The sequence below is a fragment of the Scomber scombrus genome, chromosome 20 (genome assembly GCF_963691925.1).
Source record: "Scomber scombrus chromosome 20, fScoSco1.1, whole genome shotgun sequence".
Lineage (NCBI taxonomy): Eukaryota > Metazoa > Chordata > Actinopteri > Scombriformes > Scombridae > Scomber > Scomber scombrus.
In genome coordinates this window covers 11633156-11655504 of record NC_084989.1, presented here as the reverse complement: position 1 = coordinate 11655504, position 22349 = coordinate 11633156, and the positions used below count along the sequence as shown (strand labels likewise).

The window sequence follows — 22349 nt, the reverse complement described above, 5'->3', positions numbered from 1 at the left end:
TACACAAAGAGCCCAATACTACATATTCCACTCTACCTCCACTTTAGCTATTTAGCTATTCATTACTTTCCTGCGCTCATAGTATATTGTTATACACCTATGTGAGAGACTGACCATGTATGAATAATTGAGCTTGTGGTCACTCACTCACACACACACACACACACACACACACACACACACACACACACACACACACACACACACACACACACTATAAACCAGGAAGGCAGAAATTACAATTTTTAAAAAAGAGTAGACAAAGCAGACAAAGAATGAATGGACACAAGCATCCCTCACCACCTTACATGTATTATACACATGATCTCTTTCCATGTTTCCCTTCCTGCCCATCTGAATGGCAATCACAGAGCCACAGACAGGAGATCAATATTCCAAAGGTTACATGCAGGACAGCTGCTGTGAGAGACCTGTCTTCCTGCCTGCTGCAAACTAAGCGCTGTTTTAAATCATACTGACTGGTTGGTAAGGTTGTGCCCATGCAGGTCTGCTGAAAACCTTGTTGGCTTTTTAGCAGTTGACCCATGCCCCATGTACTTTGTCTTTTGGCCTGTTGTGCCAATGCAGAATATATTTTAGAGGAGTGTTAGCGCTGTGCTGCAGCAACAGAGACGACAAAGCCCAGAGAAAATCTACGCACTGAATATGAAAATACTGTATTTATATACTGTATGTGGGTTCCGTCTATTTTATGCTCATATAACACTGCTATTTACAGCATGTACTGACAATATATCTCCTTTTTCCACCTTTCACTCATACAGAAATCTGCCGTGTCATGTACAAATACATGAACACATGAGTTCTCATAACAAAACAAGAGCAAGAGGTGTAATCTGATGTCTCTTGGTGTTTTCTGGTCAAAGTCAATGAATGTTGGTATGATTTAGTACTTTCTTATTCCTTCATGAAAAATGCTTTTCATCAGAACAGAATCATTTCCGCCTTCATACACAACAATAGAGTTGATGTAAAGGAAGCAAGACTGAACTAAATATGATAACTCTTCCAGCGTTCACTCATTAAGACCTCACAACTTGAGGGCTTTAACTTCCCGAACATCAGGCGCTTTGATTTTACCCCGAAGCTGAGAACAATCTAATTTTTCGTCTTATTTTCTTCTATTAACAAGAACAGTCACTCTGCGAGTCTTCAGAGGAGAATAGAGTCTATTTGATTTTCTGTTATAGTCAACCCCCACCCTTCTTTATTCTCCCTTTGCTGCTCTCTCCTCTCTCTCTACAGCAGCCTCAACAGAGGCTGAACCAATTCATTAGAAGGCTCAGAAAGTCAATTATGGTAATAGTTCCCTTTGCCGGGGGAGGCGGGAACCAAAGCTAGCTACTTTTTCCCGCACTTCTTCTACATATTCTTCTATATATTTTATTTAGAGCTCATTTAGATGTGCAAATCGATCTTCTGAAGTTTAGAGGGCAAAAAGGGCTGCATTGAAGAGTAGAGGATGAGAGGGGAAGCGTTGGTTCCCAAGCTTCCAGCCAGGCCAATGCGAGCAAAGAGATGATGGAGGAAGTAGACCCTAGTGTCAGGAGACCATCCACAGGAATCCCTCTCACTTATTCATGCAGCAGCTGAGCATCAGGGACTCTCCCAGCCTCATTATGAAATGTGTATTTGCAGAAGCTCACACAGCGCCGCAGCTCTTGCTTGAAAGCCTCTGCTTATCCACTCCCTTCTTCCTCTCTTTTTTACATTGCATCACTCTAGGGGAGCGATGTCATGCTTCAGTCATCGAGACGTTGTCCTAAATCCCCCTCCCCCTTTTTTTCTGAAAGGCAAAGCTTGGCTAATTTGAACAAGTTTGGGTAGCTGGCTTTGACAGAAGCATATGCCTGAGCTGTAGTTCACAATTACTTATCATCTGTTTCTGTGTGTGTGTGTGTGTGTGTGTGTGTGTGTGTGTGTGTGTGCGCGTGTGTATGTGCGTGCGTGCATGCTTGTGTGTGTGCGTGTGTGTGTGTGTGTTGCTCAGGCACACAATTTAATTTAAAAGGTGATTAAGATTCTACTCAGATAACTGTACATCATAACCTTGCAGCCCCTTTTCTGTTCTTCAATATAACTTTCAGTTCAAAGGTCGCTGCCTGTGCCTCCAGCTCATTTCAGAGTGCAGGTGGACCCTATTTGTATTTCTGCCTCATACCCCACAACACCACTCTGGCACACTGTTGCTATTCGAGATTCATTTCTGTGCCTTCTTCCTCAGGCCGAGAAGGAGATAAAAAAGAGCGTGCCTCTTCACTGGAGCTCGGTAGCTACCATTAGAGCAACTAGGTTGACCCGTGGCATGAAATTAAGGAGCTGAGGCCCATTGAGCAGCCCAGCTGATAGAGGCAGACTGAGATAATAAATCCACTGAGAAAGAGAGAGGGAGGTTGAGAGAGAGGGAAGGAGGGTGAGGATGGATGCGGTAGCCCATGGAGCCTCAGGGGCACTCAGGATTCCTTTATTAGCGTGGCTATTTTCACCCTCTCCTTCAACAGCCTGTCTCTTCATTGAGCAGAGACATCAACATGAACACACACACTGAAACACTCTGTCATGTACTGTGTGTACTCCCTCACTTTTCTCTGCTGCTCTTTCATAAGCAGGGTTATTTGAGTCAGTCTTAGCGGGATAAAAAATAAAATGAAGGGGTACACTGAGGACACTGAAATCAAAGCTCCCTTAAAGGACAAGGCTTAACATATTCTATATTTTTGTGACTGTCAACAAATCCCATTAAAGGACCAAAACAACAGTCACCAGCCTCATCCTTAAAAGACATGGTGTTGGCAATTTTTCGAATAAAGTCGCTCATTATTATTGAAACACCCATGTGAAGGAAAAGAATGATGTTATCATTTACATAATAATTACCTGATCATATACATATATGTTACACCATATTTCTTCATCAGTAGTTTAATGCTGTAAGTATAAATAAATGTATGATTCAAAGGTTTTTTACAGTTTCAAGTCAGTAAATCACAAAAAAATCAGTCCTCATTTCATTAATTAATAAAGTATGAAGGTGTCATAGGCTAATTAACAAATTATTTATATATAGTAGGCTGTCAGTGTGTGTAACACTTTACTTTAAGTCCCCATATTATTTATCAGTATAGTAAAATACAGTTGTAAAAAACATTTTAAAAAGCCTTCATAGGAGAATGTAATGTACTGAACATTAAGAAAAAAAATTGAATGTAGTTAAAAGATCAGCTTTTAAATACATTATGGTGATATTAACATTTTATAATTGTAAATTCTAAATCTGGGGATCTGAAGTGTTACTAGTACTTCTTTATCTTATTGTATGCACAAAATGTTCACACAAACCTAAAAAACATCATAGGTGCATGAATATTCATACTGCTCAACACTTACACTCATAAATATGTGAATAGCTTTCATTTACATGTTGTGGTTGTGTGTGTATTTGTTTAGCTGATTTTTCAGTCTTTCTGATTTAGCCTGTTTTTGACTGAGAATTTGACTGTAAATCTGTCATTGTGTGTGCAGCATCTGTTTAGTGTTGGGAATGTGTGTAGCATGGAGAAGCAGAGCAGGAGGGGACTGCAAGATTAAACAGAAAGTTGGCAGAGTTTCCTTCAATCCAACGCAACACCGGCGCAAAGGGAACGCTTTTCTGAGGGCTTTTCATAACACGCTCCGTTATGAATTACCGCTTACATAATCATCTGTTCTGTGCTGAGGTCTGACGGGTTGGCATCCAAGCACTGACCGGCCTGGCACCAAGAAATGAGGAAAAGCCTGGAAAATGATGTGGCGGTCAGACCTGAAAACCTGAGCATTCACAGGAAACAAATACTCTTAATCTGTTTAACACAGCCTCCACATACACACCAGAGCCAATTATTTGCTTCATATCATAGAACAAGGCTTCAGTCTGACAGCAAACAAGAACCTTAATTAAAAATACACCTGCCTGGCTGTAATTCTTGTGTAAAAAATTATCTCTAAGGAAAAGAGTAATCCTCATTTTGTCTCAAAATGACTGAAAAGGTTTGGATATCTGCACTCCATAGATACTCAAATTAAACAGATTTTATGGAAGTCTTGGCTTGAACTTAAAGTTATAATCCTTGTGTGACTATAATAGAATCTGATTCCTGTCAGTTTCTTTGCCATCTGTTCTTTTTGACTTAATGTCATGTTTTCTTCTTTCTTTCATCCCTTCTTCCCTCTTTCTTTCTTGTCTGCAGGGTTTTGAGGACACAGTCCCTTGAATGGTATTATAACAATGTGAAAAGTCGCTTCAAGAGGTTCGGCAGTGCCAAGGTTTTGAAGACTTTGTACAGGAAGCACATTATTGAGAGAGGAGCGCTCTCTGATCTCCCAGGTAACTTCAGCCTTCTTTAATCAGCCATGCATGGTCTCTGTTATGCTGCCATTTTTTGCTCTTTATTATCTATTATGATTCTCCTCTGTCTCATCTTTCGATTGTACAGCAGCCTTCTGTCTCTGTGTGATGTTCGTGTCAAGCTGTGATGAAAGCGATTTTCACTGTTTTGGCCAGAGACTTAATATAACTCTTCCTCAACTCGGGGGGAAAAAAGAGACTTCATTTCAGATGCAAGACTTTGGTCGACCAGAGTAAACAGAGACAAGCTGACTTGATTGCTCATTAGTTTGTTTTGTTAAATGATCACTGACGTTGTTTCACACATTTTGTTCTCTCGCCGACTGATTCACTTATTGACTTTCTCTCTGGCATCTAGAAAGAGAGATTTTTACGACAGAAAAATACACTTGATTACACACACACACACACACACACACCCACACACACACACACACACACACACACAGTAAAGCTCAAGGAGTCATGCTTTGTTCTTTCACTTTCCTTTGAATTTTATTACATGTGTATAATGTGTTTTATTTTATCACATATGTTTATTTGATTAGTGGAGTTTTTTTCCCTGGCGTGGCTTACTATTGATAATACTTTTGCTATTGCACTTGTGAATGTGAATAAGTCATCCCTCGCTTGAGAGTGTGTGCGTGTTTTCCGTGTGTGACACACTGCTTTGTGTGCGTGAGCATGTCAGCGGTGATGGCTTCTCCGCAGACATGTCCTGCCAGTTTATCCCTGCGGTGGCTTGGGTCACTTTTTTGTCCACAGTGAATTGTTCCTGCGCAGGACAGCAGCAGGACGGCTTTTATCCAGCCCCCCTCCCACCCCTCAGAGAGCACAAGAGAGCACAGAGGGGATAAATCAGGACAGACATGTGGCGAAACTGGATGAGGTCGAGATGGCGGGATGTTTAGGAATTCACCGGGTCACAACTGGGGGAAGTTTATTTTGGGTCCGAAGTGCAAAGTGAGACAAAAGTAACCAGTAATAGTAAGCAATGATGAGAAAATACATCTGCAATCACGCAACCCACACAGTAGAGGAATGCTCTAACTAGCTGGCAATGCTACATTTCTGTTAGTGCTGCAATGCTATTCCATTTTCCTCTCTGCAGACAGCATGTCTAGCCAGTGTGAAACCCAACATAACTATCTTGACAGCTAACAAATAGCTAGTGATGGCTCATCAGGGATCTACAAATATGTTGGTCAGAGAGAGGCTTATGTTGCCTAATACCATGATATGTCCGTTCAGTCTTCATTGTCCTGAGGATATTATTTTGCAGCAGGGCAGCATTAAAAACATCACACATAATGACAATAAACACACACTGGCAAGAAAACCAAAGAATTACATGCGCATGGTTGAATTTCACTCTTAGTCATCCATCTGATGCAGGACAATCATGATTTTTTTGTTGTTGTTGCTGTAGCGTCTGTGTTGTTGTGTTAGCAGACAAAATTATCTCTTTTTAAACCTCCAATTTTCCAATTTCCTCTCCACTCCCCTAATCGTCTCTCCTCCTCTCCCTCTCCTGTCCCCTTTTCACTCTCTCCCTCTACATTCCTCCATGCATTGCTGGACTATTCTCCTCTCCCCTCCTCTCTTACATCATCTGGGGAGGAGGAAGGATTATGTGACTGGGTTGTTGGTGTCCCATGCAGCTCACATGAGCCCGGCAGATTATACAGCTTCCAATTCTCAAATACTCGCATCGTCGCTCCCGCTAACTGGCCAGCTTGCTATATGATTATGGATATACTGTAATGTGTAAACATGTGTATGCTGCTTGTGTGTATATGGATATCAAAGCTAAAGTCAGATACTGTCTGTGTATATGGGAACACATAAGATTTATTGGCTGGTAAAGATTTTTCCCTGAGTTAAGGTATCATTTCTTTTCATTTTGTGTTTTACTGTGTGTGTTTACATTGAAATATCTTGTTGATTCCATCCTTCACCCTTCATGTGATTTATCAGATTGAAAGGGGATCGTCAAACTGTCGAGAGGAAGCCAAGGTTACACCAGCAAAGATATGATTGGGTTCTTAATTTATATGAATTGAAGAAAATGTGTTTAACCTCTTTTGCAGCAAATAATAGGACATGCTGTGTGTTTATCGCAAGTTTATAGTAACAGATTATCATGATGAATTTATCAATATTTCCATGCTTTCAATTGAAGAGAATACAAATAAATCAGCACTAGATTGGAAAAAATCAATTAGAAAAAGATGTTGCTCATCAACAAACTGATGTTACACCATCTACTTCACTCTGAGAGAAAAAGCTTTTAATATGCTGCCCAGAAATTCTGCCAGAGTCTTGATACCGGTCTCCTCTCTTCATGCATATAGAAGAGCTGCCACACGGGAATGTAACAACACTCTCATAAACCTTCCCATCTATATGTGAAATATAGGCTGCCTTTAAATGTACCCCAGTTAAAAATGCCTTACTTCTTTATTTATCACCAAGGGACCAGTGCTAGTGAAATCAATTGTACACTAGTGTGAAATGGCGGCTGACATGACAGTCGGAAAGAGAGATGTGACTGTTTTACATCTATCATGTCCCCAGAGAGAATATGTGACCTTCAAACCAACAGGCAGTGAAGAGGGAGAGAGTGATTTGTATTTTCATATCTGTCATCTCCAGTGGAAGGGAGTAACGAATACTCCTCCCTAGAGAGGTTTCTCATTAAACATGGATTAAATGTTTTTGGATAGTAAACTGTGTAAAGAATAACACATCAGAGAAGACAAAAAAGAAGATTTTAAAGGAATCCTCCATCATGTTTACATTTTGCTTGAGCAGCTAAATTTCCCATTTTTCAGACCTCATCCAAGCACCTCTCCCATGAAGTGGATGGGCAGATGCCAAGCACTCATCTGAGTACCTATTCAATTAGAAATTAATTCCTTTGACAGCAGTATAGCATGAAATGAAGCAAATACATGTGCAGCACTGTTTACTCATACATTAATCTATCCTCAGCAGTATAGTATTAAAGAGCTCCAGCCCGTGGTGCATGAGAAGCTATGTGTGTCAACACATTGAAATCATTACGTGTGATAGAAAACAGTGGAGCCACTGTAGTGTCCTAGAAAAAACATCTGTCGAATAAAATAAGCATGTCACTTTTTAAAACGAAATAAATCAATACAGTATTAATTCTTATCATTACAAGTGTCTAAACACATTGATTTGGGATTTTTTGTATATCAATAAGCAAAATCTAAATGTAAATACATGCCTTTGAAATGAATAGACTGACTTTTTGGGAAATATACCACTAAAATAGGTAGTATACGACTCAGCACAAAGACAGAAAATAGGGAAAAACAGCAAGCCTGGCTATGTACAAAGTTAACAATATCCACTTACCAAAGCTTCAAAGCACACTAATTAACACACTGTATTTTGTTTGTTTAATCCACAAAAGTGTTAAAAGGTATCATATTTTTATGAGGGAGATTATGCGCTGGACAAACTTATGGTGACAACAGTTACTGCAACAGGCCAAGAAATAATTTTCTCACATAACCCCGCCGTAAAACCTCAATGTGTTGTTTGAACACTTGTAATGTGTTAATGTATTAATAAATCTTTTCATCTAACACTCAGCAAGAGGAGTGTTTCCCAAAGTCACACTACAAGCCAAAACTGCAGATATATCTGGTGGTTCAGCATCTCTCTAAAATGTATTTGATGTTTGTTTCCACCGTGATAAATGGATATAAGCACATGTGCTAATACTTGTACATTTTCAAACAGCTCAGCTGTTCGTTTAATATCTCCATCACAGTGTAATTCTTATACATAACTTTCTACCACTCTAGTCTGGTTAAATGGTACATCATTGTAAAATTCACCATGAAATGCAATGTGATGAGTATGTTAAGAAATACCAAAAGCAGGAGTGATGATTTTTTTATTTTTTTTATATTTTTTTAAATCTCATTCATTTCAAACGGGGGATTACCGTTGTCCCACTTTTCTCGTGCCTTTTGTGTTTGCCGTCACATCCCTCCAAATGTCTGTGGGAGGCTTCGCACTTATCTAGTAAGATAAGGGTGACTTTAGAAATGTCAAAACATATCATCACCTTCAAACATGCTATTCTCTCTGCTGAGAAAATTGAGAGAGAGGAGAAGCAGAGAAAAAGGGAGTGCCGTGTTTTGAAGATTTTTATGACCGCAGCCACTTGTTAAATGTGATAACAGAGAAAGAGTTGATGTCCTTGAATTACCGCAATATATGTTTGATGTTAATGCAGAGACAGAATCATAACTGATAGCATCGAAGAATGCAGTGATGCACTTTATTACTTGGCAAGATAGGACCCACTTATGTAACTTAATGATGGTAACTTTCAAACAACATTGTGACAATATTTCTTGTTTATTCTTCTTAACTGAAACTGAATCTCTATAAGAAATAAGTAAAAAGGCAGTTTATTTCACTGTATGTGCTTTGAGTGTGTGTATGCTCTGCATGTGGGTTTTTGTGTGTGAGTGTGTGTGGTAATAGGAGAAATATGAGCTGAAACATGCAGATTAAAACTCATTAAAGGGATGTGTCGAAAAATTGTCAAAATTATCATTTGGAGCATATAAAATGAAAACAGAATTGGTCCCAATGTAGAGCTTTTGGGCACTCCAAAGTGTATTAAGGAGTGGGGGTGAAACATGGTCACCAATAGAAACAAAGCATTTGCAGTATGACAAGTAGAAGGTGAACTGTAGTAGAGGGTAATCCTCCTGAAGAAATTATTATTTTTTCTCCTGTCATGATTTCAATGTGCACGTACCAGAAGCCTCAGGTGTCCAGCCAGAAGAAGACAGGCTAGGCTGTAGTCAGACCAAACCAGGTGGTGCGGAGGACCACTGCATGGTTGAGCAGAGATGTGTGAGGATGCGGGCATGTTTGTTTGTCATCTAGAACGTAACCGCTCTTGTCTTTTCTCGTGTCTTTTCTTAAAATGAGTCGACAGCCGACATCAAAGTCTAACTTTACTTTTTATATTATCAAAGAGAAAACAAATGTCCTCCTTAAAAAAAATTTCCCATATGTTGTAATATGTATGAAAAGCCCCAAAATGAACACTGGAAGCAGAATACTTGATTACTATAAGCATTGGTGTAGAAATTATGATCTCCCATAAGTGGTTTCCACTGTACTATGCTGGGCAAGTACTTGCAAGGATTGCCATTTTATGTGGGCCGAACAAGGTCAGATGATGAATGTCCAATTCATTAAAATGTTTCTAGCTTCCGGGCCATTATTACAGCTTTTATGAACAGCAAAGCCGAATGAACCCAAATTAAACACTGCTTTCATGAAAACTGACAGCAGTATTCTTTCATAACTGTGGTTATATCAAGAAAAGGGAAGTCAGTGCCAAGACAATACAGATGACAATGACCTTCTTAAAGTAGAAGCAGAAGGACTTCTTGATTCACCTGGTCTTTCTAGAAGTTTGTACTCATTTAAGACTCCTTACACCTCCTTCAGATTAATCTGCTTTACTGTAGCTCAAGTACTTCAGACACTCACAGGCGTTTTGTCACTTTTTGGATCAGTGTCTGTGTTCTTTGAACTGAAAGCTTGGTGACTCAGAGTACAGTGTTGTGTCTGTAGGGATTGGAGGGCAGAATGTTAAACAGAAGCCCAAAGCCACTGCTGACAAAACGCAAACAACTACAGGGCTCGGGCCACTTTGGTGTCAGGAATGAACTGACTCTGCTACACCCAAGTACAAATGCCTGTTTGTCTCCATTCATGGACATAAGTGTAGATTAAAAACTCTGACCTCGGCTTATACAGCTATATCAGCTATACAGTAACTGATCTATGTATAAGGTAATAGTTGCCCCAAACTGACATAAACAGTTATTTGCTGGTGTGGTGCAAGTATTTTCTCACTGTATAGCATGGTAAGGTAAAATAAGTTGTTTACCTTGATGTTGGTGTTTTGGAGATGTGAGGAAAATGCAGTAAGAGTCAGTTGTCTGCAGCTCTTCATCTAACATCTTACTGTGGCCAAACGGTACTAAATATATCTATATCTTGGTAAATAGACCTGATAAATTGAACTCCAAACCTCATATTCAATTAGAAACTTCACAAGTAGTGCAAACAAGCACTGTACACAGAGACACAGTCACCTCTGGTCGCCAATGCAGCCACTCATTTTGAGTCGTACAAAACAGATATTATTTAAGAGGGGGTTAGTCACAGTTAGCCACGGTCAGACCTACTACCAAACAGGACCATTGAAGTGCAGCTCAGCATAGCTATTCCCCAGCCATGGTTGACCGATTCAGGTACATGGAAATACAGCCCAAGGCTTCTTTTGAGTATGGTATGGTAGCTCGCAGGTGACAGTAGTTGCATGTAAATGTAGAAATGAAATGCTAAAAGCTAATTGCTAATTATCGGAGACATTTTGCTTGTTCATTTTGCATTCCACCTCTATCATTTGAACTTTAAAGGGCATATTTGCCCTGGGACTGGTTCATTTCTGCATGCACACATGCACACACTTGTGAATGCTGCAAGCACCACTTGGATGGGAGCGATAAGTGTATGAATGCAATTACTATTATAATATAAAAAGAGCACGCTTTTGTTTTAAACACCCTACTTCATTTATCTTTGAGTTTATTTTATAACAGATTGAAATTTCATTGGCATCATCTCAACTAAAGGTGAGTAAACTCCTAAATAAAAGAGACAAATGAAAGAGTGCAAGTTTGTTTACTTTTCTCAACCTCCCAGCTTGTCGTGATGTAAACAGACATCCTGTCGCTTCAGCCATTGTTCTGAGGACGCTGTTTATGGGACTGTGTGTGCTGCCAGATGCTGCATTGTAATTAAAAGGCAACCGTCTGGACTCTGCTTCCTCCTCATGCTGCTGCTGCTGGCACTTCAAGAACGTTAGCTCTAAGTGGAGCTTTACTGGCTCATTTATTTATACACTCTCACACTCTTTCTTTTGTTCCTGCTGTCTATCCCCATATTCCGTCTTTATGACACTCTATTTATTTCACTCAACTTAATCCCCACATTGTGAGAATTTGCAATTTGCTAAGTTTCCAACACTTTTTTGGGCCAAAACCAGATAGGACTGATTTCTTTTGCATGAAATGGCCCCGTCAAACTATATTTTTCAACTGTGTGTACATTGGTCATGTCATAAACAACCTCCAGCAACTGGAACTTTTAAGAAGTGGGAGATGTCAGAGCTCTGAGAGGACAAAATAAAAAAATACAAAAAAAAAATGCCTTTGACTTAGCTCTTCTGGATATAGAGTGACCTGGATGACAGACACAGAGCTATGCTGCTTGTGTCTTTTGCCTTATTAAAATCTGTCACATAGCACAAAATGGTAACATTTAGAAAAGTGTGTGTTGTCACTACTTCATCAGCCAACGATAGTAACAAAAAAATACTGACCAAATGAATGGAAGAATCTTCAGCATGTTTTGACGCAGGGTCTTCATCAGGATGTTTTACATAAGATGTAAAAATGCAGCCTATATACTGTACATGAAGGCTGAATCATCAGTTATCCGATGAGAGCTAGACACACAGTTGGCTTCAAAACAAAATTACATCTGCAGGGGTTCAGTAACATTTTGATATTGATATAACAGCTTCGCTGTGTACCAACAGCTCTTGTCATCAGTAACAAAATGTACTTGCTCTGTACATCAATCACTGACAAACGCTGTTGGAAAACTAAACAATTTAGCTGTATTAATAACAAAAAAAACAACCAATGTATGGACTTGATATATCATTCACACACACACATGCTGTGCATGAAACAACACAACCTTGAAGATGCAGGCCGCCGCTGTCGTCTGTGCAGTTACCATGGCGATATCGAGCGATTTCCTCATCCACTTCCTTGAGCAGTGGAGTGGCAAGCAGCAAGGAACAAAGGTGAGATGATGGTCATAGAGAGGAAATATGGAAGTTGATCGTGAGGAGGAATGTGCTGGACTGAGCGACACACACTGACCTTCCATCACCTCTGTAATGACAAGGCAGCAATGCCAGTCTAGGCCAACCAATGAAATAATCACTTCCTCAGTGTATCGTAGCTACCTTGTCATGTGTGATTCATGGATGAACAGCATGCATGAATGGAGAGAACGGCAATATGACATATGAAAAATGCCACGAGACACATAATTAAACCAAGTTCTATCATGCATGGTGTTCGTAATATCACAGCTGACTAGTGGTGGAGGAACTATTGTTTTCCCCCTCCAGACATGTGTTAATACATATAAAGTTGATCTGCTTGGAACAACAGTGTGTGTCTACATCCAACTGTTAGGGACAAGAAGAAAAACATCTTTTTGAGTAGAGGAGGACTTTAAAACACGTTTTAAAATAGCAAAACATTTCCATTTCCCTTTCATTGTTAACTATTAATGCATTAACATATCAGCTACATTTTATTGTTATAGCTGGTTGAGTTGGAGCTCAATTTGGCACTTAATATACAGCTGGGTAATGATCCATTCTATTTTATGGGCATATATTGTATGTGAAATCTCAATCTGCAAAGTAGAATTGGTAGTAACAATAGCTGTTAAATAAATATGGATTTAAAGTGCAATATGTTCCTCTGAATTGTTGTGGAGTGAAAATATAAAATATTGATAGTAAATTGGAGCCAATTTATATTGACCAGACCAATATAGTATATTGGCAAATATTAGCTTTTATGTATAAGTGTCTGTGTTGGAGGTAGTTTAGAAGTAGTGTTGTCTCCACCAGAGAGCACTGAGAAAACAAGTTAACAAATGGGTTTTTTATGTTTTGTTAAAATACCTCAAAGCCGTCCCTCACAAATCCACTTAGTTACTTTCCATCACTGCATCTGACAGACTAATGAAAGAGATACAATAGTGACATGATCTTCAGTCCCAGTAGACAGTAACACATACCAGATCAATTTCCTTGCTTGCCCGTGATAAACACAAGAATGCCACAACAATAAGGCGTCCTGCAGACTGCGTCCATATAACTGACAGGTGACAGCAGTGGATTATTCTGTTTGCAAATAGCAAAGTTCTGCTGACAGGTTGTTGTTTCAGAGGTTGGTGTAGGGATGAAAACAGTGCTGAGCTGTGAGTGTAGTGTTGGCTTAGGATGAAGTGCCATGATGCACAGTCCTTAGAGGGTCTATTAGTCTGTTTATTTGTGTATTATAGCTTCCCTATTAGTCTTTGTGTGTGTGTGTGTGTGTGTGTGTGTGTGTGTGTGTGTGTGTGTGTGTGTGTGTGTGTGTGTGTGTGTGTGTGTGTGTGTGTGTGTGTGTGTGTGTGTGTGTGTGTGTGTGTGTGTGTGTGTGTGTGTGTGTGTGTGTGTGTGTGTGTGTGTGGCGTTACCTGCCCGCCTGTCAGTGTGTGACTTGCGAGGCAGCTCACTTTCCCTGACAGTAGTCCTTTTGTGTCTACATTGTCCTGAGCTGCTGCAGGTAATTTCCCCACCTACTATCCCTTTTCACACTGCCAGAAACTATAATTCAGGTCTAACCAAGCGAGAACAGTACAGCTCTGTTGAACGCGACTTCAGTCAGAGTGAGACAACTCTGGCAGTGAAGGACGGCTGGAGTGTGTAATGGTTTGGAGACTTGTTAGACCGTGCTGTGACTGGGACGACTGGGCTTGTAAGTGGAGATTCGCAGCATGGCAGCATGAAATCAAACACACACTCCTTCAGAATGTTGCCACTGTTAAGGCAGCTGTTGCCTGTAGTTAGATGTGCATGTCAAAGTGAAGTAATGTGAGGGTTTGTGATTGCTAGCTGTATGCTTACAGGCTCTGCACTAAAACGTTGCAGTGCTTTGACAAACAGTTCGTCTTGCAGTAAAGCTGGAACAGAATAACATATCTGACAGCTTGCTGTGTTACTGCTGCTGTCAAAGGGGGGGGGGGGAGAAATGCCAGCTTCTTTCATTTTGATGTATTTGTTTTTTGTTTGCCTGTCCCTGCACTTTTAAGGATTGTGGTTTCAATAAACCCTTTCTGAAATCATTTTATAAGTTGTTTAGCCGATATTTGCACAATATATCTATTTAAGTAAGGCGCACACTTGTGTGAGAGTTCTCATCCAATGGCAACACTGCGGTGCAGAAGAGTGATTTCTGTAAAATGGTGGGTTGTTTTCTTGGCTGTGTTGCTGTTCGCTATGGCAGAGATTGGTGTGTGGCTCCGGCTCCTTGAAGGCAGAGTCACACCAAACCAACATAAGCATTCGAATGTCTCTGTGCATTCAGCCATGAATTGTAAACAGGAGCACGGACAGGATGCTGCTGGCTAGATTATTGGCTGAGGCGAAGAGACAGGCAGAGGATGGGTGTCATGGAGTTTGGTTATGTTTGTTTTTTTGTCAGCAGCAGAGGCCGAAGCTTTGGAGCAAAGCTTGGTGGTGTTTTGGCTGCGGTTAATGGATGGAAATGAGCTGAAGTGAGGATCAGAGGTGGAATTGGACACAGGATGTTCCTATGTTTTGTCTGGATTCGTGGTTGGGAGGTGAGATGAAGATGTGTCTGGAGCTCGGTCAGTAAAGAGTGCTTACTTCTCTTCCTCCAACTGCTTTATATTCTACCTCGGTGGTCTGTCAGATCCCTCTCCTGTGCTGGCTGACACTTTATCTTCTTAATAAACTGCACGTCCATGTACACTGTCTTCATTTTTACAGCCTGGCTGTTGAGAGGTCCACAATAAACAGCAACCACTAGAGAGATATCTAACATGCGTTAATGGGCCACAAAGGGAATATGTGGTTTTTGAAGGCGGGGATGTTGTAACCGCTACACCTTCTCTGGGCTTTTACCGTCTCGACTTTACTCTAATTCTCTCCCTCTGCTCTTTAAGTGTGCCTGTCTAAGAATTACAATCACAAAATTTCCATTTAGGTCACACAAATGTCCCTTTGCTAGAACTACAGATTCAGAAGTTTGTCTGAGGGAAGTGTTTACGTAAATATAGCAGCACTAACTCTTAAGAGACTTGGCCTGAATGAGCTGTACAGAAACTGTACAAAAACCTTACTGGTTTATACGCACTGAGAATAGGCCTGTGATGTGTGCGAGTGTGTGATTTGTTTGAAAGGCAAAGAGAATTATCAGATGAATTGTCACATTCTTTCAACTGTCATTTTGTTTCTTTTTTCTTTTTTTTGTTTGTTGTTGTCTTTTTATGCACGATATGGAAAAAGCACGTAGAAGAATACAATGCAATTGACAAGACTACAAAATGTAGTTGACAAGAGTACAAAAAGGGTTTTTAATGGCAGTGTGTGCAGGGTAACCTACTTATAACGTGGCAACGGTGTGAAGGAAAGTCTGCAGCTACGTTATTATATGGTATGATATGAGCAGAGTATTTGCATGTTTGTGACAAGTGACAGATTGACAGCTTTTATCTCTTTCTATCCCTCTCTGTCTTTCTCTCTCTATCAGAAAGCAGTGTTCACGAGGGAAGCACTGGCAACGACAATGATGGCAGCATCTGTGGCAGCGACTCTGCCTTCTACAAACAGAGTGAAGGTGAGAGACGCGTGGTAATGAACGGTCGGCATTTTAAGGCAGTGCAGATGGGTAATTTCAGCCACGATTATAACTGGCATTATCTCTGCCCCTTTACAGTTGTTTCTTGTAGCTTTATTGATTTTTTTCCACCATTTGTCCTTTTTTTCCATTTTCTTAAAAGGTTGAGCTTTTATGTTTATTGCTCATTAATTGTTCCCTTAACGAATAGAGACCATTCTGTAAAGGGCATGTGTGAGGGGTGAAGCACAAAAATGAACTGAAACACAGAGCGACACACTTTTACACATTAAACTACTTGCCTTCACACACACACACACACACACACACACACACACACACATAAAATTATGCCCTCCTACACACTACATACAACCCTTTTAGATGCCATTTACATACACACACCTCCATAAACAATTACATAACAACCAAATAGCCCCAATCTAACGGTAAAGCTAGCATCACTTATTTGCCAATAATTATGAGTTGTTTATGCAATGATTAAGATCTGCCATTTTGATAATGGCAGCTCTTGAGAGGCCAACAAACAAACAAACACTCTCTCTATGTGTGTGTGGGTTCTATGCTTTCATTCACTGTAGTGTTTAAATGCACTATGCGTTTTTATCCTTAATAAAGCTAGGATAAAAAATAAAATTTGGTTCAATTGGGGGTAAAAGTTAGTAGTAGAAATGTGTGTAAGGGGATGTTTGGATGTTTATGTGTGCTTCATGTGTGTTATTTCAGGACACAGTATGGCAGAGACCCTCACAGTCGCCCTGCGTGTTGCTGAGGAGGCTATAGAGGAAGCCATCGCTAAGGCAGAGGAGTTCAGTGACAGCTTGGTGAGACCCCCCTTTTTTTGGTGCTTTCCTATTTCCTCTCTGCTCTTCACTACCCACTTTCTTTCCCTGCTTCCTCTGTCATGGCCTCTTACTTCTCCTCTACTCGCCTCCCTCTTGCTCTCTGTATCAGCGGGATGCAGTCATGGTTTTTGGCTAAGACTGGTAATTCGCTTTGAACAGAATGTGTGTGTGTGTGTGTGTGTGTGTGTGTGTGTGTGTGTGTGTGTGTGTGTGTGTGTGTGTGTGTGTGTGTGTGTGTGTGTGTGTGTGTGTGTGTGTGTGTGTGTGTGTGTGTGTGTGTGTGTGTGTGTGTGTGTGTGTGTGTGTGTGTGTGTGTGCAGGAGAAGCAGAATGAGGCTCGGTATCTGAGGGACCACAAAGAGGAGCTCATAGAGGAACTTGCAACAACTATTGTACAAAAAGTAGGTTGGCTAAAAGTGTGTTTCTGTTTTTGTATGTTTATTTTAAAAAATCGTGTAGTTAACCATATTCAAATGTTAATGCACAGTGGAAAATGAAGATGTCATCAACTGGCAGTAGACCATCAACATTTTAATCAAAAGCTTCTGCATTTTTATTACATTTTCCTGGAGAGATAGCTGAAGAACAGAGAAATGTAAATGAAAATGACTGCAGTTCATTGGTTCTTTTGAAACTGGTATTACAGAGCAGTTTAAGAAAAAGGGCAAAAAGGCTTTGAAAATAATACCAGTGCATTAAAATTCATATGACAATTGCTTTGATTTGTTTTTTTTTAAATGGAGACACAGTTGTCTGATTGCTTTTCAGTTTTAATTAACATTTGTTGGCCATTTAGTCTGTGGAATTACTGTCTTTATCTTCACTTTGTGGCTGTCGGTGCATAATATTGCAAGGAAATTCAAATAGAAGCTGAATTATTGGTCATAAAGTTATAACAAATTATTCATGGCTAAGTGTAAAAGTAAAAAGCCGTTGTGGGATCACAATTTAAGTTTCCAATTTGCATTTATTATTATTTAAATTGTTTATTTTATGTGATATATTTACATTTCTCACAGTCTATCTACACCTTCACTATCATTTTCCTCTTTCTGCTTTCCTTCTCAGATCATCCAGAGGAGGAAGCGTTCAGAGATGCAGACAGAGTATGACTTTGTCTGGCCTCAGCCTCAGTCCCTGATCCAGTCCAGTGAGCTGCCCTCCCCTTCACAGCCTCAATCTTCTTCACAAGGACCACAGAACCCTCTCAAGACCTCCTACTCCCTCTGGGTCAGTAAGCGTTGTCAGTAGCAAAGAATCAACTCTCCACATGATGTATGTTGCCTCCCTGATGCCTGTTTCACACATTTGGTCTTTGTTTTCAGGCTGTGAACACATTTTCATCAATATTGTCAATATTAGTGGGTGTAAACTGCTGAGTCTTCACCAGAAGGATTTGATTTTCTGTTGTGCGATATGTGTCTAAAGAAGGGAGGGTTGTTTTTTCTCTAGTGTGCAGGCTCCTCGCTTCATTTCAAAGCACATACAGTAAAATTCTCCTCTGTCTGTGTTTGATGTGCAGTATTCTGGGTGGACCAGTCAGTGTCTCAGTGTCTTTGCCAGGTTTGAAAAACACAAGAATATTTTGTTTGGCAGAAAATCACTTTCACTTTTTTGTAACATTGTGTTAAATGTGAGGTGAGGATGTGGTGCCATTTTACATTTTGCTCAAGTCTCTTTCTTTTCCTGCTGTCCTCTGTGGATTGTGAATTTGTCGTAGTGAAATTGAGGGAATATAAGAGAGGAAGGTTGGGTGGCTGAAAATCGAAAGTCTGACTCGCTTGAAATTAGACACACTTAATCCTTGTAATATTCCCAGGATTAGAGTATTCTCCAAAAATCATCATGATCTGGGTTTTGATGTGTCTCCAGATCCAGCTGCAGATTAAAAATGTCAAAACTATCTTTATTATTGAAATAACTAATTCAGAGGATTATTTGGACTTGGCATAGATGTGCCTCCTTTTAGTTTTATCGCTATTTTCCTTTGAATAGGGTGAAAAATTCACCAACAAGCAACAAAATCAACTAACAGGTGCATGTCTAATAGCTCTTTTTCCACTTTTTTGAAATATTTTACAGCTGATTTTCTCCCTAAGTAGACAAAAGCAAAGCATGAAAATGAGATTTGAACCAAGAATGAATCAATTTTGATTGATATGTGAGAGTGGGCCAAAGATAACAGTTTACCTGCTCAGTATTCTGATGTTAAATCCTCTCCCGTTTACACGTAATAGCATTGTTCCAATAAATGTGCCAGGGTTGGTGAGAAGTACACACAATATAGCACACTCATTACACAGACACACAGAGATATACAGTTACACATATTCACAAATCAGCCATACACACATACGCAAACACACACACAAACACATACACACACACACACACACCTGGCAGTGGTTCACGCTACAAGTCAGCAGGGACTTGTGGAGATTTGTCATCGTCCCGCGTGTGAGCGAAGCATCAAAGCTGCACTCCCCAGGCCTCTCCGTTCTGTTTCCCGCTGTTTCACTCAGCGAAAATCAAAGTCCTGTGAAATACACAAGGATCCCCCTCAACTGCTCAGCCTGCCACGGGACGGGCTCTGTTTATCAGCTCTCTGCAAACACACTCAATAAGACACAATGCTGTACATGCAAATGCACACTTTCTTGCCTCTGTGCTGCCTTAACATTGATCCTTACTGTAATCTGTGGCATCTCTCTAATCCCCCACAGCCTCACACTGTGCCTATGAACCTTTACCACTGTTTCCTTAAGCTATAAACAGGACAACAAAGACTTGAAGAGCTAACCTTTAACATGTGCTGTTACTCAAAAGACAATCTTAAACTTCTGATGTTACCTTTATATAAAACACATTGACTGAACTGTGTAGTGTAAAAATGTAAAAGATTATGGCAAAGAAAACCCACAATTGTATGCCTACATTTTTAGATGGCAAGTTTGGCATAATGATTTTGTCTTGAAGATTTAGGAAGATCTCTCATTCATTGTCATTGTAAAGACACTTTATGCGACTGAATTATTATAGTAGCACAAGATCTCTTTAAATGTATCTGTCTGTCTCACACACTGACACAGCATGTCCTCTCTGGCTTGTTATTCACTTGTTTTCTAGCTCCACCTGCTGGTGGGAATTTTGAGGTGCACAGATTTCTGCCAACACAGGAATGAGATTAGACAGACCAATTGCTCTCCTTTTGAATTTTGTTGATAATATATGTGGATGTAATATATGACTGTTCCTGAATACTGTACAGCTCCCTCTGTCGAAGCAGCAAGATTGAAAGTCTGTTTAAAGGGGCCTCTTTAGAGTCAAGTGAACAGTGTGACAATTATTTCAAGAAGCTGACATTCATTTTCGATTACCTGCACTTATGGCCGAACCTGTCCTCTGACCTGTGCATGCACTTCTGTGAGTTAACGGTGTATACTGTCTGTACTGTGACCATTCCAGTATTTTACCACTCACATTTGTGCTCCTCTACCTATGTGTGATTGCAGCGGTCACGCTCAGCTTTCTCCCTTACCAGCGACGACTCCCCAGAGAAAGGTCCAGAGGACGAGGGTGCCGGGGCTGGCGGTGGCTTGCATGAGTACGCCTCTCTGAAGAGGGAGGGCAAGGCCACGTCTCTACCCAGTTGGAAGAGTGTGGATCGCCTGGACAACTCTAGTAACTGCTTTTTAACATGTTTTAACACAACAGCTAATGTCAATGAATTCTCCTAAGCATTTGATGGCTATGTTATTTGATGGATTAAAGATGTCCTGTCTTGATAGCTATGTACAATATGGTATCATGTGACAATGATATGTGTGAAGGAAAGTTGTATGTCCTCGTCCCATCAGATTAGGTTAGTATTCAGAATAGTTATCCCAATCATCAAAATTGAGTGGCTATGGTTGAGTTATATTTTAGATTTACCAGCATTTTATCCAACTCTTACTAGCTTTCTTTACTTTGCACTTTAATGTTGTACTGTTTTTAATGCTGTGTACATGGATTCCCATTTAATTTCAGTGCAACTAATATGATATGAAGGGAATTGCTGTTGTTTTTTAATGAGGAGACTAAAGCATTTCGTCTGTTTCTATGTTCGATACTGGAGAGTAATTACTTCATTCAAATGTTAAACAGGTAAAGGTGCAATATGTAAGAATTATGTAAGAATTTAAGTTAAAAACATTCAAAAATTAACTAAAATGATCAAGACAATGTGAAAAAACAACAGTTTTAATACAATGTCAAAGACGTCTATATATTGTTATTGTGTTGCAAAGATTTCTACTGAAATTAGCATGCTAACCAGGTAGCCCTGGCCCATTCTGTCTGGTAATACTCACTGCAGCACAAGATGTAGCACTTCCTCTTCTAGGTTAGATTAATTCAAGTGTTAGCTCAGCATTAGCAATGAATTCATATTGCTATCATACTTGGTCAAAACCCTAGTCACCTAGTTTCATGGCCAGTAATGGACTATTGTATTGAGAATGGAGTATGAATTTGCCAATTCTTGCATATTGCACCTTTAAACATGCAATCTTGTATTGATGCAAAACTTGTTCTTTCCATTACAATAATGTTTCACACTCTCACATCTACACACACGTTTCAATGAAGTGCAAAAGAAAAATATGAAAAACAGTTTGTTTCACTAACTTAACTTCCAGCTCTCTGGTCTTGTTCACCCAGGTGCATCCTCAGTTCTCCAGAGTCCAGACGGTAACTGGATTGCTCTGCACAGCTCTCAGCTGTCTCGGCCCAGTCTGCTAACTAAGAGGAAAAGCCTGGTGTTCAGTGTGTTGGAAAAGGAATCCGGCGTCGTCTCAGCTTACGACGAAATGGGATCCAATTCTGAAGAGGACGATGAGGGTGGCTGGGGAGCAGCATTGAGACAGTTCAGACGCAAACTGTCTGACGAGACTTACTACACAGACTCACAGCACGACCCAGAGTGGACATACACCCAGCACCTCCCCATCACCTCACCGTCCTCTGGTCAGTACACCAACACAGAGACTCTCAATTCGGACTCTGAGGCCTCATCCGTGCTGTCTGCATGTCCTCGCAAACCGCCTCACAACCTCCTGAGAAAGAAAGGACCTCCGGACACACACCTGCACCCTCACCACCAGCCGCTCTACCACCAACACCAACACCAGAACTTCTCTACATATCCGCTCCTTTCGGAGACACTGGATGTGAACTTTAACCCGAAGGTGATTTGTCTTAACGTTATTGCTTTGCATATTGAAGTAAATTTAGTCTTTATCATTATTAGATGGGATGCACAACGTATTGTATTTATAAGCTCATCATGTGTTTTTTATTGAAAATCTTAACATGTAAAGTAGTAACTACAACTGCCAGACAAATATAGTGGAGTAAAAGCTATAATATTTCCCTCCCTGAAATGTAGTGGAGAAGAATAAATAGTATCAAATGGAAATACTTAACTACTAGTGCTCAAAATGTTAGTTAAGTACAGTACTT

At 40.2% G+C, this 22349-nt stretch overlaps 1 protein-coding gene across 1 annotated transcript in view; it reads left to right on the top strand.

The window, feature by feature from the left end:
* myripb (myosin VIIA and Rab interacting protein b) overlaps nt 1-22349 on the top strand; it is a 95924-nt gene that overhangs the window by 62630 nt on the left and 10945 nt on the right. Inside the window, exons 3-9 of the mRNA XM_062441957.1 lie at nt 4248-4384; nt 15895-15981; nt 16729-16826; nt 17168-17248; nt 17916-18077; nt 20360-20528; nt 21549-22075. Of these exons, the coding sequence (XP_062297941.1) occupies nt 4248-4384; nt 15895-15981; nt 16729-16826; nt 17168-17248; nt 17916-18077; nt 20360-20528; nt 21549-22075 (1261 nt within the window). The remainder of the gene's footprint in view (nt 1-4247; nt 4385-15894; nt 15982-16728; nt 16827-17167; nt 17249-17915; nt 18078-20359; nt 20529-21548; nt 22076-22349) is intronic.